This window comes from Sturnira hondurensis, unplaced genomic scaffold (genome assembly GCF_014824575.4).
Source record: "Sturnira hondurensis isolate 20B ecotype Veracruz unplaced genomic scaffold, ASM1482457v3 Scaffold0009516, whole genome shotgun sequence".
In the NCBI taxonomy this organism is placed as follows: domain Eukaryota; kingdom Metazoa; phylum Chordata; class Mammalia; order Chiroptera; family Phyllostomidae; genus Sturnira; species Sturnira hondurensis.
The window spans coordinates 2,370,965-2,395,519 of record NW_028082147.1 but is presented as its reverse complement, the minus strand read 5'-3'; the positions used below and the strand labels follow the sequence as shown (position 1 = coordinate 2,395,519).

General features: G+C 41.5%; 1 protein-coding gene across 2 annotated transcripts; it reads left to right on the top strand.

Annotated features, from left to right (window-relative positions):
- Positions 1 to 44: 44 nt before the first annotated feature.
- SNRNP40 (small nuclear ribonucleoprotein U5 subunit 40) lies at positions 45 to 24,281 on the top strand. Of its 2 annotated transcripts, XM_037057239.1 has the most exons (10): positions 46 to 240; positions 2,325 to 2,454; positions 3,676 to 3,769; positions 5,168 to 5,333; positions 9,831 to 9,953; positions 14,985 to 15,105; positions 17,478 to 17,560; positions 19,106 to 19,167; positions 22,970 to 23,073; positions 23,788 to 24,281. In XM_037057239.1, the coding sequence occupies exons 1-10, from the start codon at positions 97 to 99 to the stop codon at positions 23,835 to 23,837; spliced, it is 1,077 nt and encodes a 358-aa protein (XP_036913134.1). In that variant the 5' UTR covers positions 46 to 96; the 3' UTR covers positions 23,838 to 24,281. The 2 variants fall into 2 exon arrangements, with proteins under 2 accessions (XP_036913133.1, XP_036913134.1); XM_037057238.1 differs by lacking the exon at positions 23,788 to 24,281 and having other exon boundaries at positions 45 to 240; positions 22,970 to 23,147.
- Positions 24,282 to 24,555: the final 274 nt, after the last annotated feature.

Genomic DNA, 24,555 nt, shown 5'->3' with positions numbered 1-24,555 from the left:
CGGAAGTTCTAAGGGAAGAACTAAGTCGGAACCAATCGTGTGGTGCCTGAGAGTGTCAGCGCGGTTCGTAGCGGCGCTGAGGAGAGGGCTGCCGCCATGATAGAGCAACAGAAGCGTAAGGGTCCAGAGTTGCCGCTGGTTCCAGTCAAGAGGCCCCGGCATGAGTTGCTGTTGGGAGCGGCGGGGTCTGGCCCCGGAGCGGGACAGCAGCAGGCGGCGCCGGGAGCCTTGCTGCAAGCGGTGAGTGAAGTAGCAGGCGGCCTTCGGCCCTCAGCCCATCTTCCTCTCTTCCCTAAGCGCTGCACGGGGTGATCCCGCAACGGCCCTTTCCCTGCACTGCAGGGCGGAACGGGAGTCTCTACCTGGAGTTAAAGCAGAAAAACACTGTAAAATCGGCTAACAGCCTGCGGATCCTCCATTCGTTTCCCTGTTTGACGCTCGTTCTCAGCGTCTCGACCTCCCTGTGAGGTGGCGTTGGAATTAAAGTTAAGGACGTTGAGCCCAAAATCGAGACCACGGTTTGCGCATCCTAAACCTTCCGGGGATTCGGCTAGAATAAACTTTCAGAAAAGGGTGTAGAGTGGGTGGATGGGTAATGAATGAGTGAGTGAGGAAGATTGAATGAACGAAGGAAGGAACTTAGTGATACCAGCTCGCTTCGGGACTGGGCAAGTTGCTTTTCTCTTTATGTCCTGCACTATTAACAACAACGGGAGAATGGGATTCATTGAGCCCTGGTAGTAAGTGCCTTTTTCAGATGAAAAAAAAAGGCACTAATCTTAAAGCGTTAGGAACTGTTATCCGTTTTCTATATGGAAAAACAATCTAGTAGTGACAGAAACATTTTAAACTTAGAACCTGTGTTCTTTGCCGCATTTCTTGTAAGAAGAAATGCTAAAGAAAATACGTGTCCTCTCTCCTCAAGGAAATCCGGCGGGCACGGTTTTCAAGATATGTCTACAGTTGCTACCACTTCTTCCTCTTCCAAGCTATTATTACCTCCCCTGGCATTTTTGCAGTGAGGTCCTCTGGCATTCCTGTCTGTGCCCCAGCGTGGTCAGTCTGTTCTCACTCCAGCCAAAGGAACCCTAAACTCCAGACTGTGTTAACCCTCTGCTGCGAACTTTTGATGACCCCCCACTTCACTCACTGTCAAACCAAAATCCTTACCACCCTTTGCCCTCTTTGCCTTTACCTCTCTCGTCTGCCATTTTTCCATTGCTCAGCCTTGTTCCGGTCACACTGGTTTCCATGCTCCTGCCTGAAATCCTCCGCATTTGCTGCTCCCTTTGCCAGAAGACTCTTCTTCCAAATGTTCAGGTGGTTTGCACACTCAGCTCCTCCCAATCTTTGTTCAAATACCACTTTTAATTAGGGCTCTCCTGACCCCCTTTAAATTGCCGTACCCCATGCTCACATTGCTGCTTTGTTTTTCTTCATAGCACCTACCACCGTCTGTATGTTTTACTTGCTTTCTCTCCTTCTCTCTGCTTCCCACTAGAACACAAGCTTTGCTTATTTTCCCAATGTCTGGCACATACTATTTTTTAAGTAAATAAATAAATTGGAAACTACTAAAGAGATTTGGGAATTTCTGATAATGCATTTACTTGTTCATCTATCTGACAAGGCTGAATATCAGCCCAGGTTCTAATGTATTACCCAAGCCAAGACTTAATGTCAAGACCATAGTGAGAAGGACTGTGGCCTATTTTCCCAGTAATCTGTGCCCTGCAATGCTATTGGGAAGCTCGGTTCAATTTTGCATTTGTTAAATGCGCAGGAGGTTGGGGGATGGTGTTGAGCACCACAGGCAGGGTCCCTGCAGTTGCAGAGCTGCTCTAGGGAGGAAGAGGGCGGGTAACTCCAGCTGATGTAAGTGCTGTGAGGAGGGATACAGTAGCGTTGCGGGGATACAGAGGGGAGGTTGGTGCAACCTTCATTTCAGTGGTGGGGGAAAGACTTTCTGAACAGGAAACATTTGAAAGGGGCCAAACGCTGGGAAATGTAGGGGAGAGGGATTCCTGTGAGGGGCAGCCAGTGTGAAGATCCTGAGGCAGAAATGAATTTAACATGTTAGAGCAGTTAAAGGTTGGCCACAGGACAGGAGCTGAGTGAGAGAGGAGGAAAGTTAGTAGAAGAGGCTGGCACTGGAAACTTGAGCAGGAGAACATCAAAAGGGAGGCACACTTCACGTGAGAAGAGTTGCAGTTCTCACTGTTCCCCTGTCTTTTCCCGACCGCCTCTCACCCACCCCCACCCCCAGTTTTTCAGCTCCTTTGCTGGTATGCAGTAACTACTCTGTATGTCTCTTTTTTGTTTAGGGGCCTCCAAGGTGTTCCTCCCTTCAAGCGCCAATCATGCTTCTCTCGGGACATGAAGGGGAAGTGTACTGCTGCAAGTTTCACCCCAGTGGGTCCACCTTAGCATCTGCAGGGTTTGACCGACTGATATGTAAGGCGCAGTTTTTTATTTGGAGTAATTACTCTCAGCTGAATAATGATTATTTTTAAAGGCTTTGGTGCCACAGTAGGTATCAGTCTGATCACATAACAAACTGCATGGCTAACATGTTAAAATGGGGTCATAAAAATGCTGAACAGTCTTGGTCATAGAACTCGGAGTCTGGTAAATACAGAAGGAATTCTGTTACTAGTTGGAAAGTGAGTTGCTCTAGTTTGAGAACATCTTCCTCCTCATGGAGGCAGGTCTTGAGTTGACTTAGCAAGATAAGAATTCTAGTTTTAACATGTTAGTGGGAATAGTGAAGAGAGAGAACTTTTCCCCAAAGGTGAGAGGCCCTCTTCTTGGTTCACTCTCAGAATCTTAGCATATGGCATTAAAAGTGGCAGCTCACTTGGTCGGTCTACTGGTACATCATTAGGATCTGCTACCAGATTCTCAGCTTCTAGTTAGGAACATCCATTTTTGAAAAATAATTAGAAATCACTTTAGGGGAATTGTGAGAACAAGTGACAAAGAAGGTAACGGAAGCCTCTGATTGTATTTCTTCTGGCATCATTTGCTGCACTGTGAGATGAAATGAGTCCTTTGGCTCTTCGCACCTCAGGGTGGATGGTAACTGTTTAAGAATTGTAGTTTAGGTGTTCACTGTTTTGGTTCAGGAGCTCTGGTTCGGTGAGCCTTAAACTTTTCAGTGGGCAAGCATCTGGAAGGCTTAGGCATCTTTGCAGAATATCCTTGAATTACTGATATGCTTCATTTTATCCAACAAACTAGAAAACATTTTATTAGCAAAAAGAAAAAAAACTACTGTATATATGTACCTTATTATGTATAGGAGTGCTCCTTAATAATTCCCATTAAACTTACTCCTTGCTAGAGCAAGCTGTCTGAGGATAATAACTGTGTCTATTCATTTACCTCGTTTAACCCCAGCACTTGGTATGTTAGAAGTGCTTACTACATGTGGATTGAGTAACTGTAGTATAGTCATTGCTATATGACCTTCAAGTCATTTGCAGCTTTTTAGGTTTTCCATAGTGCCACTATAAGAGATAAGCAATAGTGTCAACTTTATAAATATTATAATAAAATAACTGAAGATTTAAAAAATTACATCCACTAAGTAACTTAATAAAATATCCTTTCTGTGGCCAGTACTAAATTTCTTTTTGCCTAGTAATGCTCACAGCACCCCTGTCTCCCTAATAGTGTTGTGGAATGTCTACGGTGACTGTGATAACTATGCAACATTGAAGGGGCACAGTGGAGCAGTCATGGAACTGCATTATAACACAGATGGCAGGTGAGTGTTCTGCATGGTGGAATGACATGTGCTGCTTCTAACTCTTCTCGGCATCCTTTCACCTTTCATCCGTGAGTTTTCTGTCTCAGGAGGCCATGCTGTCAAAAACTGTTGCATTTGGGCAGTTGCTTTATTTTGTCACTGTCACTCTAAGTTAGGTGTATACTGTTGCATACAGGTATTTATCGGTACATCACCTCTGTCATCTAACGTATCACATCTCAAACAAACTTGTTTTCTTTTTTTATTTCTCTGTCTTTATCTCTCTCTCTCTTTTAAGATTTTATTTATTTTTAGACAAATGGGGAGGGAGAGAGGAAGAGAAACATCAGTGTGTGGTTGCTTCTCATGTTCCCTGTACTGGGGACCTGGCCCAAAGCCCAGGCATGTGCCCTGACTGGGAATCAAACCAGCGACCCTTTGGTTCATAGGCCAGCACTCAATCCACTGAGCCACACCAGCCAGGGCTGTTTTCTTAAGACATAAAATAATTTTACGTAGAAATTAGCTTTTTTATTATAAAAGTAATAAAGTACTATTTTGAGAAACTTAAAAAAAACAAAAATGAAAAAAATAACCCATGTTCCTATGGTCCAAAGATAATCACTGTTAAAATTTATGATATATTTTTCTCAAGCCTTTTTCCTACTCAAAATTATATGGTTTTTATGAGCTATGTTTACAATCTTGCTGCTGATTTTTTCCCTTAACTCTATTCACCTATCTGTCATACATACTATTTATTGCAAACACTTTAATGATTGCATAATTTTAGAATAAGCAAAGATAACATAGGAATGTGTTCATACAAAGGTAATTAATCCCATTAGGTATTTCAGTAAATATTTGTTGTTTTACACCTCTGACCTTTAAAACCTTTGGGTTCCCTGAATCAATTGGTGCAAAGCCTTGTGTGCACTTTTCCTATTAACATTTAAGTAAAGGAAGCCTTGTAAAATAATTATAACTTAGGAATTATCCTTGAACAAAATTAAAACTTTGATTTTTAGAGAAAGGGTTAGAGTGGCTAAGCCACTGGTTAGGAATTTCTAGTCTCTCTTCTGCAGCACGGAGTGATCAAACGCTTCCAAGTGGGGGGTCGTCTTCTGTATAAAGTGTTGTCTATCACAAAGGAGGAGAAATTGAGAAAACTGCTCTGTTAAATGTGCACTGTATCATTGGGACTGATAGAAGGACAATTTTTTTACTCAGTGAGACCTCATAACTGGGACCTAAAGCACCAGTGTAAAGTGAGGCAGGCATTCCAGCTTCATGTGCCTGTCAGAGGACAGCGTGTCCATGATCTTAAAGAACTTGGTACATTTTGGTCAGTGGGAAAGATAGATTGCTGGTGTAGCTATTTACTTACTTTCTTTGTTCTTCTTCCTTACCTTCTAGTATGCTCTTCTCAGCATCCACAGACAAAACCGTGGCAGTGTGGGATAGTGAAACAGGCGAGAGGGTTAAAAGGCTGAAGGGACACACTTCATTTGTGAACTCGTGTTACCCGGCCAGGAGGGGCCCCCAGCTTGTCTGCACTGGCAGTGATGATGGCACAGTTAAGGTGGGTGCAGTTGTCTCTGAGTGTTGCTGTTTCTGAGGTAATACAATGTGAACCTTGTCTTGCCTTACCCTCTGTGCTGCATCCTCACCACCACAACTTTGTTTTAGCAGTTGTTTCTCAAAACAGACACCTTGTCTCCTACAGAATAATATTTGAACCATATCAGACCACGTGACTTGGAATAAAACAGACCGCCTGAATTAGATTCTTGGCCAGTCTGTTTACTTAACTGTATGATCTTAGGCCATTCGCTTTTCTTATCTTCAGTCTCTCCGTCTTTCCAACGGTGACAGTAGTATACGTGTCTTACCAGGCTGTTGTGAAATTAGTCAGTATATAAAAATATCAGCACATGGTTTAGTAACCAAGGATGGGATCTTAAAGGTCATGTAGTTCAATGATTTCTACACTGTGTGCATATCAGAATTAGCCAAAGAACCTGTTAAAAAATACCCAGATTCTGGTTTAGTACGTCTGAAATGAGGTTTTTTAAAAATTAGGGCTTTTTTTTTAGAGCAGTTTTAGTTTTACAACAAAATAGGGAAGGCACAGAGATGTCCCCTGTACCCACTGGCCACATTTGCACAGCCCCCCCACCAGAGTGGTACGTTTGTTACAATTGATTAACCTACACTGGCACATCATATTTACCCAAAGTCTGCGGTTTACAAGAAGGTTCACTTTTAGTGTTGTACACTCAGTGGGTTTGGACAAATGTATAATGACGTGTATTCATCAATATGGTGTACAGTGTTTTCACTGCAGTAAAAATTCTCTATGCTCTGCTTATTCATCCCTTCCAAGCCCTGGCAATCACTAATCATTTCACTATCTCCATAATTGTGTCTTTTCCAGAGTGTCATACAGTTAGAATCATATAATGTATAGCTTTTTCACATTCGCTTCTTTCTCTTAGTAATGTGTATTTAAGATACCTCTATGTCTTTTCATGGCTTGGTAGCTCATTTCTTTTTAGTGCTGAATAATATTCTGTTATTTATGTATGCCCTACTGAAGGACGTGTTGATTGCTTCTAAGAGTTGGCAGTTATGAATAAAGCTACTGTAAACATTCATGTGCAGGTTGTGTGGATGACCATTTTGGTTCTTGTGGGTGAATGTCAAGGAGTGTAATTGCTAGAATGTATGATAAGAGTATGTGTAGTTTGTAAGAAGCTGCCAATCTGTCTTCCAAAGTGATTCTCATTTTGCAAATGAGCGTGAGTCCTTATTGTTCCACCACATCCTCATCAGCATTTGGTATCCAGTTTCAGATTTGGGCTTCTTTAATATACGTGTAGTGGTATCTCATCATTTTAATTTGACATATGCTGTGGAACATCTTTTCATATGCTTATTATCTGTATATCTTTTGGTGAGGTGTCTGTTAAGATCTTGTTTTTTAAATCAGGTTATTTTCTTATTGTTGAGTTTTAAGAGTTTTTTATATATTTTTGTTTTGTTTTTAACTTTATTTTTAGAGAGGGGAAGGGAGGGAGAAAGAGAGGCAGAGAAACATCAATGTGTGGTTGCCTCTTGCACGCCCCCTACTGGGGACCCTGCCCACAACCCAGGCATGTGCCCTGACTGGGAATTGAACTAGCACCCTTTGGTTCGCAGGCCAGCACTCAATCCACTGAGCTACACCAGCCAGGGCTCTTTGTATATTTTGGATAACAGTCCTTCATCAGATGTGTCTTTTCCAAATGTTTCTCTCAGTCTGTGCTTGATTTCTCATTCTTTTGACCATCTTTCATAATAGAGCAGAAGTTTTTACTTTTAATGAAGTCCAGCTTATCAGTTATTTCTTTCATGGATTGTGCCTTCAGTATAGTATTTAAAAAGGCATTGCTATACCCAAAGTCATCTAGGTCATCCTATGGTAAATTCTAGGAGTTTCATATTTTATTTTTTACATTTAGCTCTGTGATCCATCCTGAGTTAATTTTTGTGAAGGGCTTCAGGGCTGTGTTTAGATCCATATTTTTTTTGACATTCGGATATCCAGTTGTTAAAGCACCATATGTGGAAGGAACTATCTTTGCTCCATTGTATTGCCTTTGCTCCTTTGTCAAAGATCAATTGACTATTAATGGGTGTCTATTTCTGGGCTCTGTTCTCTTCATTGACTTCTTTTTTTAAAAATATATTTTATTTATTTTTTTAAGATTATTTTTAGAAAGAGGGGTAAGGAAGGGAGAAAGAGAGAGAAACATCAATGTGTGGTTGCCTCTCTCATGGCCCCCACCAGGGACCTGGCCTGTAACCCAGGCACGTACCCCGACTGGGAACCCAACCTGCGACCCCCTGACTCTCAGCCCGCGCTCAATCCACTGAGCCACACCAGCCAGGGCTAAATATATTTTATTGATTATACCATTACAGTTCTATTCCTCCTCCTTAATTCCCCTCCACCCTGCACACCCCCTCCTCCACCATTTCCCCCTTTAGTTTATGACCACGTGTCTCAAATTCTTTAGATTCTATATTTCCTCTACTATTCTTGCCCTCCCCACTATCTATTTTCTACCTACCGTCTGTGTTACTTATTTTCTGTGCCTTCTCCCCCCTTCGCCTCCCACTCCCCTGTTGCTAACCTTCCATGTGTTCTTCATTTCTATGGTTCCACTCCTGATCTAGCTGTCCTCTTGGTTTGCTTTTGTTTTAGGTGTGGTTGTTAATAACTGTGTGTTTGCTGTCCTTTCACTGTTCATATTTTTATCTTCTTTTTCTTAGATAAGTCCCTTCAACATTTCATATAATAAGGGCTTGGTGATGATGAACTCCTTGAACCTGACCTTATCTGAGAAGCACTTAATCTGCCCTTCCATTCTAAATGAAAGCTTTGCTGGATAGAGCAATCCTGGATGTAGGTCCTTGCCTTTCGTGACTTGGAATACTTCTTTCCAGCCCCTTCTTGCCTGTAAGGTCTCTTTTGAGAAATCCACTGACAGTCTGAGGGGAACTCCTTTGTGGGTGACTGTCCCCTTATCTCTTGCTGCTTCTAGGATTCTCTCTTTCATTTTAATCTTGGCTAATGTAATGATGATGTGCCTTGGTGTGTTCCGCCTTGGGTCCAACTTCTTTGGGACTCTCTGAGCTTCCTGGATTTCCTGGAAGTCTTATTTCCTTTGCCAGACTGGGGAAGTTCTCCTTTATTCTTTGTTCAAATAAGTTTTCCACTTGTTGCTGTTCCTCTTCCCCTTCTGATACCCCTATAATTCGGATTTTGGAACGTTTAAAGATGTCCTGGAGGTTCCTAAGCCTCTCCTCGTTGTTGTTGTTTTCTTTGAGTTCTTGTTTCTTCCTTCTTTTCTGTTTGTTTGTTTCTTCCTTCCTTCTGGTCCACTCCATTGTTTTGAGTCCCGGTTTTCTTCCCATCACTATTGGTTTCCTGTGCATTTCCCTTCGTTTCACTTACTGTAGCCTTCATTTGTTCATCTAATATGCGACCAAAGCCAACCAGTTCTGTGAGCATCCTGATCACCAGTGTTTCGAACTCTGCATCTGATAGGTTGGCTATCTCTTGGTCACTTAAAAGTATTGGCTCTGGGGCTTTGATTTGTTCTTCTGATTGAGCCATTTTTGGTCTATTCGCTCCTGTTATGTATGAGGGGCGGAGCCTTAGATGTTCACTAGGGCAGGGCAACCCAGTCACTGGGTTGTGACACTATATGTGGGGGCAGGGTCAGAGAGGGAGCAATGGTGCTTGTCCGTTGCTCCCGGATTTCAGTCCCCTCTGCCACTTCCCACAAGCTGGCATCTTTTCATTCGATGCTTTTAGGCTTCATTTCCCATTGCTGGGAACCTGGGTTGCTTGGTCTGTCTTGTTGCCCGTTTTTGCCTAGTTGATCTGTGTGTGAATGTGTGGCCACGTTGAGCCACGCACCACCTGCACTCCCAGGTCTGGCTGCCACTGCTTTTTCCTGCCACAATCCCTCTCCACCAGAACTCCACCCCCTGACTCTGCCCCTCTTAGCCATCTGATTAAATGGTTGTCGGACTTCTGTACAGTTCAGTTTTCTGTCTGTTCTGGTTGTGTTTTTGTTTCTAAATCTTTGTTGTCCTCAATTTTGGTTGCGCAAGGAGGCACGGTGTTTCCACCTACCCCTCCATCTTGGCTGGAAGTCTCTATTTTTTTTTTAAATGAAAGTTGCAGCCTACTAATAAGGTAAGATCTACTGCTTGAAAACACTGGTCTGAGATGCTTGCTGTGCTAAGAATATATGAATATACAGGTATTCATTAACTACATTTTTTAAAATTTTAACAAAGGACTCTGAAAATATAACCAAAGTGATTTGTTTCACCAACCTTTCAATACACTGGCAAAATTGTGGTCACTTCTCACCATGTTACTAGGATACCCAGAGAAGTTTCTGAATTGGATGCTAATAGAAATGCGTTGACCTCCGTAAAGTCCTTGGACCAAGGAGTGTATTATGCAATTACTTGGTAGAGTGTTGTTAACATAGACTCTCCTCCTCTTCTGCTTCAGCTTTGGGACATCCGGAAGAAAGCAGCCATTCAGACATTTCAGAATACCTACCAGGTATTAGCTGTGACCTTCAATGACACGAGTGACCAGATTATTTCTGGTGGAATAGACAATGATATCAAGGTATGTTTGGTGTTTATGTTACATTTCCCTTTCACTGTCTGTACTCTCGGAAGTGAATCTTCAGACTTCTGAAATTGTGATAGCTTGCACTTAATACCAATGAAAAGGAAGGTAGATCTTGTTTTCTTTCTGTCCTGTCCTGATTGACTCCCTAAGACAGGGGTTGCTCAAATAAATACTCTCAGGGACCATCAGTTAATGGGAAGTGTGGGGTCCCTGTGGGGGCACTCTGAAAATGAAAAGTGCACTTCCTGCCTAAAGACATGCAAAACCTCTTTTATTTTTTTTAAACTGTGCTGGCCTAATAAGATAGCAGTGAGTCGGTTAGGGTGATTCTGTGCCCTAATCTCGCAGTGTGTGTGTGTATATGTCTGTCTGTCTGTCTTTCTTTCTTTCTTTCTTTTTTTAGACTATGGAAGGAACTTGTGGAGAGTCTATAAGAATGAGAGAAGCTAATTGTGTTGGAGAAAAGGGCAGTAGATTGTGTGGCAATACAGTGTAGCCCAAACTTTTAAGACTTGGGTTCTAAGACTTCAGTTCCACCACTTTCTTTTTGTGACATCAAGCAAGTCCTGTAACTTTTTTAAGTGTCTGTTTTTCCCTTATGTGTATCAGGGGTAATAATGACAAATCTACCTCAAGGCTGTTGTGAGGAATCTTCTCTCAACTCTGCATTCTCTTGTTATTGTTCTGTCCACCTTCGCCTTCACGGCCCTTTTTGAAAGATAATGTGATGGTGATAACGATGATAATGTCATCACCTAGCATTTGCACAGTGCTTACTTTCTGTCGAGTGTTCATAGAGTTTCACATTATTCATTCATTTAACTAATAGTTTACAACAACACTATAAAATAAGTATCTTAATCTCATTGTATAGGTGAAGATACTGAGCCAAGAGAGATACAGCAACTTAACCCAAGGTTCTATAGCTAATAGCAATGGAACCTCAGAGTTTGGTTCCAGGGTCCTGCTCTTAATGTCTATGGGAAACCCCGTGAAGATTTCCCTACGCTCGCTGTCTTAAATTCCCACCTCCCTTTCATTCCTCAGTTCTGTATCTCCTGGTCACCTGTCAGCATTTTAGCTTCTGTCTCCATTGTTTCATTGATGCTGTTCTCCTCAAGGTCATCAGTGATCTCTAAGTCCAGTAAACCTGCCCTTTGCCGGTGGCTGGCACGTTGTCCCAATACACCAAAGATTGTGGGTTCAATCCTCCATCAGGGCACATACCTGGGTTGCAGGTCTGATCCCTGGTTGGGGCACATACAGGAGGCAATGAATCCATGTTTCTCTCAATTCAGTGTTTCTCTCTTCTTTTCCCTCTCTAAAATCACTAAACATATCAAATAAGGATTTTTTTAAATTTTAAGCTCTAAAAAATAAATCCAGTACATTTCTTTTGGTCTTTTTTTTTTTTTAATTCAACTGACTATAACAATATAATCTCCTACCCCTCTGACATATTCTTCCCAGATACCTCTGTGAGCTATGCATTCTTTAAATGCCACTCATCACAGTGATTGCCTAGGTGCTCTTTTCACTCCACGCCTTTTTCCTGGAAAGTTCTCATCTACTTCCATGACCTTGTCACCTCTGGGCTGATGATTCTATATTTCCAGAGAAGATCCTCAGGCTCAGACCCCTGCATGCAACCAGTTACTAGGTGTCCCCCACTTGGATGTCTCATAAGTACTTCAGAATTCGCCATTTCAAAAATCCAGCCTTTCCACCATGTAACTATATGGGAAGTGTGGAATTAGAGCATGGGAACTTAATTAGACCATCTTAATAGCTAATGCAGTATTTCCCAGAGTGAGGTTTGGGAACCCACTAGCATTAAAATTGCTAGAAGCTGCCTTATACACATGAAAGTAGGTTAATGTCATTAAGTTACAGTAATTTTTGTACTTTTAAAACTATTACTAGTGTTACTGTTAGTATTTAGATTTCCATACAGTGAGATTAACTTTTTTTAGTGTACAGGTCCATGAATTTTAATACTGCATAAATTTGTGCAACTACCATAAACAGGGTATAGAGCAACTTTTGTCACCCCCAGAATTTCACAGTGCTCCTCTGCGTCAGACCCTCTCCATACTCCTAACCCCTACCAACTGTTGACCTGTTCTCTCTGTCCTATAGTTTTTCTACAATGTCATATAAATGGAATCATATCAAATATAACCTTTGGTACCAGTTTTGGGGAATTGTTTGACAAATCATTGTACTCCTCATGACATTCCGAGATGATCCTGAAAGAACCTAGTTTTTGTTTGCTTCTTAGTCTCTCAGAGAGTACCACCTATTCTAAGAAAGGGGGAACAAGTAGGGAACAGGAGCCCTTTTAAAATCTGAGGAGAACAAGTTCCGTGTGTGCTTGTGAACAAATGTGTATTTCCCAACCTCCTGGGATGGCCTTTCTGGGTATAGGATTGGAGAATCAGGAAAATGAGTTAAAAAATACAATGTGCCTGTTTTCAGTGGCCTAAAGGACTAAGCAGGCAATTCTTTGGCATTGCTTATAATCCTGAGCTCCAGAATGGGAGTTTTAGTTGATGGTCTTTTTGTTGTTATTAATGTAGTTGGTAAGGGGTTAGAATAGATTTTCATTGATTTCACCGTCTTTGCCCTCATCCTTTTTGTTATCTAGGCCAGAAGCATTTCTCTAGAGTGCAGATCTAACCAACTCATTCCACTTCTTTGAACCCTTCTGTGTTTCCCCAATGATGAAGATCAACTTCAAGCCAGACATTCAGAACCTTTCATGATCTGGCTTCTGCCTACCTATTTCTCAAGCACTGTCTGTTCCTTTTCTTTGTCAAATTCCCTACAGCCCAGCAATTTCTTCATGCTTCTCTGCTTTCACACAGTTTTGCCTGAAAACACCTTTCTACTTCGTCTAAGTAAAAAATATCTCTTTCTTTTTTCCTACCCTGCCCAAGTGCTTCATTCTCTGTGAAACCTTCCATTTCTCACTCCCAGCCCTGTGCCACAGGAGAGTTAATCCCTCTGCCCTCTTTGCTGTTGCACCTGTACAGACCTCTCGCCACTTATATTTCCATATCTGTTTTCTCTATCAGGCTGGAAGTTCCTGGAGAGCAGGAAATTGGGGGGGGGGGGTGTTTTTTGTGTGTGTTTTTTTTTAATTTCCAAGTGCCTTTCACTAATGAGATGCCCAGATCTTCACCGAATAGTTGATTAGGACATTTACAAAATATTTTCCTTGCCCTGGCTGGTTTGGCTCAGTGGATTGAGGACTAGCCTAAGAATCAAGGGGTCACCTGTTTGATTCCCAGTCCAGGGCACACGCCTGGGTTCCTGGTTGGGTCCCTGGTGGGGGGCGTGCAAGAGGAAGCCACATATTGAAGTTTCTCTCCCTCTCCTTCCCTTCCCCTCTCTAAAAATAAATAAATAAAATCTTAAAAATTAAAATATTTTGCTTAAATATGTGCCCTACTCACTTTTTGTGTGGCAAACCCCAAATACATTTTAGTTCTGCACAAACACTATGTGCAGGCCTTAGTAGGGAATGTCTTGAAATAGCACCCAATTGCTGCGAGAGATGGTGAATTGCATTCTCTCTTAGTTGTGACAAAGCTAAAGATTTCAGCAGTGCCTGCTCTGAAAAAGAGGACAACAGCTTGAATTAAAATTTTAAAAAGTCAGCCATTTAAAATTTTCCTGATTATCGATCCAGTACACATCTTGATGGGAAAAAAAATGACTATGTAAAGTATGTTGGATCCCACACATGAATGAGCTATTGATGGGGAAGTAGAGTTGTCTGCCTTGTGTGTTGCTTTGACATATAACACTGATTTGTGAAATTATGTGTGATACCAATGACCCTAATGAAATTACTATTCTTTTTTTTGTGTGTGTGAGAGAGAGAAAGGGGGAGAGAAACATCAGTGCGTAATTGCCTCTCACACAGCCCCCACCAGAGACCCTGCCTGCAACCCAGGCATGTGCCCTGACTGGGACTCAACTGGCAACCCTTTGGTTCACAGGCCCGCACTCAGTCCACTGAGCCGTACCAACCAGGGCACTATTTTTTTTCTACATGACATTCCAGACCCTTTCTATTGGCTTTAATATATTTCTCACATAGTTATAGTCTATGTAAATATACATACTTTTTTTGTATTTCCCATATTTGCTTAATAGCTTCAGAGTTATTTTTAGGAGTTGCTTATGAAAGCTACCAATTATTGAGAATCTTCTGTGTGCCAGGCACGTGTTGCTAAGCATTCTATCATCCTCACAACACCACAGGACTAAATGTTGCTGGTCCCATTTCACAGACCGGAAACAGGGTCAGAAAGGGTTAGTGGCCAAAACACATAGCTCTTAAGTAGCAAAAACCGGTTTAGTCTGACCCTAAATTTCTGCTCTTTCCACTCTGCTGTCCTACCTCTAGCACGAGAGCTCATAGTGTTGCAGTGTGTTTTTGAGCCATAACTGAATAAACAGTGTTTTTGTTTGGCATTAGGTTATTTTCAGCTGAAGTGTGTGTGTAGATACACATTATGACATTAAATGAAAAATTTTAAGCTTCTCTATATTTGCATGTTATCTATTAAATACAATATACTTGCAGTCATAATGCCTTTTTGTATAACATGTCTACTTATTTTTATGTAGTTGTAATAGTGCGGGGTTTTTTGCTAAAAATCATAGTTTAAGCATTTTAAATGCTACTTAGTTTTTTAAGTTCTGATATATTTTGTTATGATTAGAAAGTAACCTCTGTAAATTCCATTATTTTTTTGTTAAACTTTATCTTAATATTTGACATTCACTTGTTTGTATCTATCTAGTCAAATATATTTAGTAACTTTGACTCCCTTTTCAGAAAGAGGAGAGTTTCTCCTCTTTGACAGAAATCCTATATTTTATTATAAAGTAATTCTTGGTCCAGGGCCAGATTAAGAAGGGATACCAATTTCTCCAGGCAATTGACTCTTTAGTAATTTTATTCCTTTGCTGTTCACAACTTGATTTCTGAGAGCACCTTTTTGTTTGTAGGTCTGGGACCTGCGCCAAAACAAGCTGACCTACACCATGAGAGGCCATGCAGATTCCGTGACTGGCCTGAGTTTAAGTTCTGAAGGCTCTTATCTCCTATCCAATGCAATGGACAATACAGGTGACTTTGGAAAGGAAAGCGCTTCAAATCCCCAGTCACTGTGGAACCTAAAGAAAAGTGGTCATTGGGTGCTAGAAATGTGTGCTGGGATAAATAGGGTCCAAGTAAAGAGGACAGCTCACAGGTTTTCAAGGGGAACTTAGGAGGACATGTAATCGAAAGCATTTGGAAGAGGAGGTCCAGAAGCCAGGATTCCAGTCCCAGATCCGCCACCTAATCCCTGAGCAACTTTGCTCATAACATTTCTCCTCTCTGGGCATCGGTTTCTACATTGATTTTTTTAAAAAGAGGACTGGTCTTTAATTTTTTTAAGGCCTATTTTAGGTCTGGTGTGCTGTGAATCCAGGGCTGTGGATTCAGGCAGGACACAAGAGATTCTTGATGATTTCTTTATTGAGGAATAGGAGAGTGTGGAGATCCATCCAAGGCAGTTCTCAGGCATTTTCAAAGAGCACCAAACTCAGATGATCGATAGACCTGTTGAGTCTCAGTTGTGCTGTATTTGCCATTAGGTCTTCCTTTCCCACTCCAAGGCATTGGTGTGACAAGAGGTCCCCATTAAAACATCTCAACATTGTGAATTTACACAAACACACACTCTTTTCTTTGCCTGTTTTTAAGTTGTTGGGTAGGAGGATGGGTATAGCAGAAAAGGAGGATGACTTGTTGGATTATATGCTTAATATCTTTGTAAATGTCCCTCTGATATACAAGTTCATAGGCTTGTCAGGAGCTAAAGAGTTTTCACTGACATTTTGTGATAAAAACGATGTCTAAGCACTCAGTGGGTGCTCAGTAAATACTTGCTGAATGAATGAGCATTCTTTGCATTCTGTCTGTATTGTCAGCTTTGTAGCACACCTTTATGCATAGTTTTTGCCTTTTTATACCTATGACTTTGAGGACTGTGTTTTGTGGTGCTTTTGTTATTGTTTTGTTTTGTTTTGACATTTAAAATAACAGCCATAGCCACTGCTCACTGTGGGTATGTATTCACCCACACTGCTCACATATGTTCTGATTTCAGTGGATTTACCATTGACTGATTCTAGCATTGCTCATAGTAAGAAAAGATGAGCTTCCTGAAATGGTTATTAAAATAAGGAGAAAAAGAATTTATTATGGCTATATAATAAAATTACAAATTTTTTTTAGGATTTTATTTATTTATTTTTAGAGGGGAAGGAGAGAGGGAAAGAAATATCAGTATATGGTTGTTTCTCGTGCATCTCCTGCCATGAACTGGCCTGCAACCCAGGCATGTGCCCTGACTGGGAATCAAACTGCGATCGTGTGGTTTGCAGGCCCGCGCTCAATCCACTGAGCTACACCAGCCAGGGCACAAATTCTTTTTTTTTTTTAATTAAGATTTTATTTTTATTTATTTATCTTTAGAGGGGAAGGAGAGAGGGAGAGAAACATCAATGTATGGTTGCCTTTCGTGCATCCCCTACTGGGAGTTGGCCTGCAGGGAACCTGCCTGCAACCCAGGCATGTGCCCTGACTGGGAATCGAACCGCGATCCTCTGGTTCGCAGACTCGTGCTCAATCCACTGAGCTGCACCAGCCAGCACAAATTCTTTATTTTTGTTAATTGCCTCCAATCTTTTAGAGCCCTTTCACATATTTCATCTTACATGATTTTTAAATACTCTTGCTAGAAAAAGGAAAAAGGAACAAGTGGTATTATTCTGTTTTTACAGAGGAGACCAAAACACAAAGGACCTCACTATTTATCTGATACCACTGTGTGTGTGTGTGTGTGTGTGTATCAGATTTATCATATATATATAAGTATATAAATACCATATATATACACGAGCTAAAATTAGAATCAAAGTTCACTTTTTTATTCTTGATACAGTGCTCTTTTAAGATACGTGTATATATGACCTTGTTCAAGTTTAGACTGTCAGGTGTCCCTTTGAGCAAAATTGGAAAAGGTTATTCCCGAGTTTGATTTTTATAGACTGAATGTCTCAGCAGTCAGCGATGGTTAGATTGCCATATCAAAGCCTTGCTAGATGTGACTCTTTGGGTTGGCAGAGGAATCATTTGCAAAATGTTTTGTTGAAATTAATGTTAAACCCAACTACTCTTTGTTGCAGGTCCCCAGCATTGTGTTTGACATTTTTCAGTCCCGTCCCCTCAGGTTTCCTCTGTGCCCTTAGGCCCAGTTAGTGGGGCTTGAATGCATTTTTTATTCCTCTTAAAAAGAGCCTGAGTTCACAAGTTACAGTGTACCATGTTGACCTTTTCCTCGCTCTCCCCCCAGGAAATAGCATCTGTTGTTGTCAGGATACTGATTTCAACTGGGTTCTCAGGAGGCCTCTGGCTGATAACTGTTTTGCTTTGTTTATCTGAATTCACAGTGCGGGTCTGGGATGTCCGCCCATTTGCTCCCAAAGAGAGATGTGTAAAGATATTTCAAGGAAATGTGCACAACTTTGAAAAGGTGAGTTCAACACAGCAGAGGAGTTCTACTGTGCATTTGATTCAAGGAAATACTGAAAAGAATACTGAGGTGCAATAGCTACATATATCAAATCATGCTATACACCTAAAACTGATACAATATTATGTTGATTTTATCTGTTTAAATTTAAAAAGAGAGATGGTGCTGAGGATAGAGATCAGTAGCTCCACTAAGAAGAACTGCATTCCATAACACTTTCTCCATCAAAACTGTTCTTGCTAGAAACAAAACTAATAGAAGGATAGGTAGAAGACAGTCGCATAGATAAATAGTGATGGGGCCAACCTGCCAATTTAGGACTTCCAACTTCAACAAGACACTCACTCCTATCCTTTTAATTCTCTGGTAACTTTGACCCTCCTAGATTAGTGTTCCAATGCGACCCAGGATCCCATGGCTATTACCCAGACAACCTCTCTCCCCCTCCCAGTGACCAGTCACTAGAGCCCAGAGGATACTGTATCTTACTGTGTATAATGTGCACTTTTTTGCCCAAATATATGAGGGGAAAATAAGGATGCACGTTATACATAGGTAGTGCCTGAAATACCTTGTATCTGTTCTTGTGTTTTCTTGTTACACAAAATTTCTTGTACCATAATATGTTCAAAAATAAATAAATGCTAAACTCCTTTAAATACAAAAAAAACAAGTATCTAAATATGGATAAATAAAAACGAGTTAAAAAATTAAAATGAAAGGGTTTTTTCCTGAAAATTTGGACCAAAAACATGGGCGTGCATTATACACAGGAGCACATTATACATGGCAAAATACAATACCTCTCCTCAACAAGCACCATGGCCCAAATTCTGAAAGACAAAATTTTTTTCTAAATTCTCAAATCCCAGGTCATCTTTTTGTTTGTTTGTTTGTTTTAAGATTGTATTTATTTTTAGAGAGGAAGGGAAAGAGAAAGAGGGGAGGGAAACATCAGTGTGTGGTTACTTCTCACACTCCCCCTACTGGGGACCCAGCCCTCAACCCAGGCATGTGCCCTGACTGGGAATCGAACCAGCAGCCCTTTGGTTCACAGGCCCATGCTCAGTGCACTGATCATGGGCCAGGGCATCCAAGGTCAGGGAAAGCAGCTTTCCCCCAGGTAATTTGATGACAGAGACTAATGGTTTTCTTTTGAGATCCCATTGAGATTGTTACATTTTATAAATCAAGTCTTTTGTTGTTGTTGAATTTGGTTTTTCTTTTTCTTCAAGAGAATCAGAATTTTTAATGAGAATCAGGGTGAATGGAGCAAAGGGAGCCTCCATTTGTAGGTAGAACAAAATTTTGTTGCCAGGTCCACTCCACTGTAAATTAAGTGTTTTCTGCAGTTGGTTTTTATAGTGTGAACTTACACAGTATGCTGTATTGGGTCATAGAATATAAAATAATTGCTGATCGTCTTTCTCGGGGGAAAATTAAAACTCTGCTTAAGAAATTTGAAATCAGTGATTCTGTAGTCCAATAAAGAGGAGTTTGGTACATTAGTGTCTTCATTGAATTCCTGCTTATTCATCTTTTTAGAATCTTCTGAGATGTTCTTGGTCACCTGATGGAAGCAAGATAGCAGCTGGCTCAGCCGACAGGTAGGGGTTACTGGGTGAGTGGTAAAGAGTGGTGGAGTTATGCCGGTATCTTCTCATGTTTAATACATTAGGTGTGGACTCTGAGCTAGAGCAGACGTGGAATTATAGCTGTAGTCAGAGACGAAGCTGTGTGCACTATGTAGAGTTTAAAGGTCATATCAGACACACCAAATCTGCCCTCTTTGAATACATTTTATACGTGGAGGGTAAACAGTTTCTTTGATTCTGTTGCATTCCCTTTGCCATCACAATAAACTTCAGACTCATAATCTGACTCCAGGTTGTTGTTGTTTTTATCACATGCTTCTGCCATGCTCCAGTTTAGTTAAACACCTGTTGTGTACTCACCTCACTCACAGTGCTCAGTCACGTGGAATGTTCCCTGTTCCGCATCCTCTGTGCTTCCAAGCTTCTTTCTCCTACCTCCTCTTCTCCATTATTCAGATTCCTCTCTATAGTGATCACCTCTCTCTGTTATGTCTGCAAACTTTTCCTGTCCGTCCCTCTCTCTTACCTCTCGGGCATAACTAGTTTCTCTGTTTCGTGCTGTAGTCACACTTTGTACACCTAACCTTTGTTAGCATTTATTACATCTTATTGTCAGACAGACAGTGGAGCACCCCCAGTACAGTATTTGCTCGTAGAGGTCGGAGAATGAGTCTTAGCCCTATTCTGAGCGCTTAGTGAGTATTACGTGAATGAATTCCTAGTTCAAGGATGGCAGTCAGACTTGACCTTGCATATGGTGACCTATACTTGGGAGGGAGTCAGGGGTGATCAGGGGTGTCCAAGTGCCCAGGCTGTTGGGCCATAGATGTGGAGTGGTAAAGAATGAGAAAGCCCTCTGGTGACAAACTTTGGGTTTGGCTCCCATCTTTCTTCCCCTGTAGAGATTTTTTTGCTGCCCTGCTGAAATAAGCACCATCCCACAGACATGAAGCCTTTCCTAGGCTCTCGGTGTGTTCCAGTGTCTCCTCCTCCTTAGGGCCCTAGCATGGGGCCTCATTTGGTCTGCCCCACGTCTGTCTGTGAACATACCTGAAATTCCAGAGTGGGCTTTTGTTTCCTGGTAAGGTTGATGCAGGAACAATGAACAAGTGTTTGGCTCTTTTCTGGGGGGAAGGAGGTCCAGGTGAAAGTATCACATTGATGGTTTGAGGCCCGGTGGTTTAGAGAGCTTCCTTAAAGCGGAATCTAGGAGATTTTCTGTTGTCAGATTGCTAAAGATCTGAAACAGGTGCACAGCAGAAGGTGGCTTGCATTCGGACAGACTAAGAACCATTCTAAAGTATTTTCACATTATTTTCAGTAGAGATATTGTATCTTTCCTATGTGATTAAGTTTTTAAGTGATGTTCGCCTAAGCTCTTCTCCTGAGCAGTTTGTTTCTGACATTGGCACAGACTTTCAGTGTCCTCTCTTCCCTCTTTGTCTTTTTCTTTAAACCTTACATATAGAAGCATGGCTCTGGCCTGGGGAAAGTCTGTCTACCTGCTGGGAGCTGGCCAGATATCACAAGCCTCCTCTCCAATTAGCCCGAAGTCAGCATGCAGCTCTGTTACATAAAGAGCCGGTTCCTGCCGAATGTTGCCATGCCAAAGTAACGATAGGACATGGAACCTCTCTAAATTTAGCATCTAATTGGTGGCCATGGAGAGCGAGGCCTTGAAGTAAACCTTTGGAGATCTGGGGTTCTGCTGGCCTTCATGTGCCTGGGAAATGTAATCTTCTTTCTCAGAAAACTGCTTTTCAGCTTGGCCTGGATTTGGCCAGTTTTTTCTCTCTACTTGCAAATCGCCTACCTCCTCATGTTCAGACTTGAGACCTTTCAAAAGTGCTGTCATCACGAGGGAGGTGGGAGGGTGGCGTGGAAGAGGGTATAAGGGTGATAAATGGTAATTGGAAAAAATACAATAAAAATAAACTATTTTTTAAGTCAGTATCATAGACTACAGGAAGACTGGCCGGTCTTCTACTATTAATGATTTACTCAACCTCTTGATTTTATATGATTCTGTTTGATAATGAATGTATTTGTCGTGGTAATAGCTGTTGTTGATTGTGTGGGCCAGGCACTTAGCATACATTATCTTATTATTTCTTCCAGCCAAACTGAGATCAGCATTGTTTCCATCCTTACAAACTAAGAAAGAGCAGCTCAGAGAAGTTATATAAATGATTGTCTAAGATTACTTAGGTATTAAATAGTTGCATTGACACTTGAACCCAGGTCTTTCTGACTCCAGAACTCAAACACTTTTTCACTATTTTAGACCGAAAGTGTTTATTGGGTTCGCCAAAAAAGTTTGTTTTGGTTTTTTTCCCCCTATGATGGCTTTAGTAGCACTTATTGTCTTTAATGTCATTTGAAACAATTTTGTTACGTTGTATTGTGACAGGTGTCATATCAGTGTGCACTAAAAAAAAATAAACTTAACCAAAATTGGTGAATTTTTGTGCGGCCATTTTTATATTGAAGGCAGAAGAAAATAAGCAACATTTTCAATGTATTGTGCTTTATTATATTAAGAAAGGTAAAAATACAACTGAAACACAAAAAATGGTTTGTGCAGTGTGAGGAGAAGGTGCTGTGCCTGATCGAATGTGTCAGAAGCGGTCTGCGGAGTTTCTTGGTACTATTGACGTGCTGGCCAAGTAATTCTTTGCCGTGAGGCTGCCTTATACCTTAGAAGGTGTTGAGCAGCACTCCTGGCCTCTACCCACTAGAAGCCAATAGTGGGAAAAATCCGACATATTTAAAGTACCAAATCAATAAAGTTATTGGTGAAAATGAAAACTGTGTCTTTTATTTTATGGAAAAAGCTAAATGGACTTTTTGGCCAACTCAGTACTGCCACATCAGAACCAGACATTTTATAATCAGGTATTGGTGAGTGTACCCTTTTAGCTGTTACCCAACAAAACTAAGGTGTACATAAATAATGTATGCAACCTGTTTGAAAACCATGAGCCCTTTAAATTTACCGACAGATTATTTTTGCATGGTCGTATGAAGATAGTATCTCTTTACCCTTCGGCTTAAAATCATCCAAGCAAGATTGAGGCTCAAAGGACTTTCGTGTGGGAGACAAGGTGTTTGAGGGCAGTAAGACAAAGAGAGAGTATTGGGATGTACTAACAGTTCTGACGTTAGTTCTGCCACTGACGGATTGTGTCACCTTGGAAAAGTCACTGCGCCGTAGTTTTCTTTCTGTAAAATGAGCTCAGACTGCCGGGTTGCTCTTGGCCCCTTCCCATGCTGGAATTCAGTATTCCTTCCCTGCAAGATTTGGGTCAAATGTATATTTGGGTTATGTTTATGCAGCACAGATTTCCTGTTCTTTCTCTGGCTCTGTGATATGAATACTATGTTAGGAGTTTAGGTGCCTCTACAACCTCGGTTCCCAACTTACCGTGAGTTCATTGGGTTACCTTTAAGACAGTCCTGGATGTGTATGATGTTAACTACAGCCTAATTATTTGGGCTGCTCTTTGAGGAAGATTTTTGTATGGGGACTATAAGAGAAACTCTCCTCCACGTTCTTGCCTATTTCATAAGCTTGTGTTTGAAAATATCAGTCATGCTGATATTTTTGGCTCTTTCTGTTTCTCCATTCAGTTTCTCAAGGGCAGGTCCATGCCTTACTCAAAGTCTTTATTCCTAATTTCTAAAAGTCAGAATACAGTTCAATAAATACAGGTGGAGTAAATAGTTGTTACATCCATTTCCCTTAAAAGGCCGTACTTCTACCCCATCCTCAGCTCTGAAAGGCCTTAACTTTTTTCTTTGTGATCCCTTGCAGGTTTGTGTACGTGTGGGATACCACAAGCAGGAGGATTTTGTATAAGTTGCCCGGCCACGCTGGCTCCATCAATGAAGTTGCTTTCCACCCCGATGAGCCCATCAGTAAGTCTGTCCCGACTGTGGGAAGGGAAACCATGGGAATCCCCCAGAGGGAGCCCTGAGACTGCAGAGGCAGGTGTGGCTGTCTGTTTTCTATGTGTCCACGCACATTCTTTACGGCCGTCGTTACAGTCTCACCATTGTCCTAAGTGGTGGGGTAAGAGCAGTGTTTCATGTTTTTTCTCAGTCTCAGAGTGATCTTGGTTGGTCTCATTCTTTTGAGTTTATTTGCTTCGAGTCTGTTTCAATTATTTGTCTTAAAAAATGACATTTCTTAATATTCAAATTTAAATTGTAACAACTCACATTTTATTGGCTAGCGAGTCATTTTGTAAACTAAATAATGGGCCTTGAAATTAAGGAGAAAATGTGACTTTGTCTAGGCCTAAGCAGACTTAGAAAATGCCTAGCATCGACACGGATTCTTCCTCTCCGGAGGGACTGAGATGATTTTTCCCACGGTGTGACTGATGGGACAGGATTTGGAGCCCGATAATGTTATTTCCTACCGCACCGTCCACCCTGTTGTCCTGTGAGGACGTGGGTTGAAAAGCCAGGCTACAATTACCGTGAATGGTGTTTAGGAGGAGGGGGATTTAAGCTAAATCCAATGGCTCTTTTATCCCAAAATTGGCTCTTGAAATAAGAGCCCTTGAACACCAAGTCTCCTTGAACCTCCATTATGACCAGTTACTCTTCCCTGTTCTTGCACCTCAGTTCTCTCGGCGTCCAGTGACAAGAGATTGTATATGGGGGAGATTCAGTGAGGACGAGGAGCGGACGACTCCAGGGCTGCTTGACCTCAGGCTGCACCAGTGGCACCCAGTGGTGCCCCGGCCAGCACCCTCCCTTCAGATGAACACCAGGAAACTAGGAGGAGGTGGCCATATTCCAACAACCACACGTATCTCATTTCACCAGGATGAATAAGGCAAGTGTACAGTGGCCTCTTAAAAACCACCTGCCAGATTTCAGGGACTGTTTGGTTTGGTCTTTTTTTTTCCTCTACTTTTTTTTTTTTAATATTCCTTCAAAGGAACAGACATTGGTTGGTATGCAGCTTCCTGTTTTCTAATCCAAACTGAAGACAGAATGTGACTGAAATTTGTTTGGGGATTTTTTTTTAATTCAATAACTGCCTTGTATATTTTCTTTCTGTATTTCTCAGAGTCATTTTGTATTAAAAGCCAAATAGATGCCTTTTTACAAGAGCTGTGCAGACTGGACTTATTGCTGTCCTGTGTTTGCCTGATCACTGCCAGTCCGAGTGGGCGGGGTGTGGGCAGGCGGGGTAATTCCCTTAAACTTCCAAGAAGCTCTTTGTTGGGATGCTTTGGGCTTTCCCCGCCTTTACGTGTTTGTAGGTTTGCTGGCTCTCGTGGAAATGACAGAGTAGGTGTCAGTCACAAACGCCGCTCCCCAGTTAGAACCACAGCAGTAAAGAGGTGATAAATAAGGTCTGAAATAACCTTGTTTACTTTCACA

Bases quoted from the DNA above. Each gene is read 5' to 3' on its own strand.
- SNRNP40 (XM_037057238.1), top strand. From the start codon at position 97: ATGATAGAGCAACAGAAGCGTAAGGGTCCAGAGTTGCCGCTGGTTCCA. The intron at 241-2,324 runs GTGAGTGAAGTA...TTTTTTGTTTAG, and splicing joins CGGGAGCCTTGCTGCAAGCG to GGGCCTCCAAGGTGTTCCTC. The intron at 15,106-17,477 runs GTGACTTTGGAA...CTGAATTCACAG, and splicing joins CAATGCAATGGACAATACAG to TGCGGGTCTGGGATGTCCGC.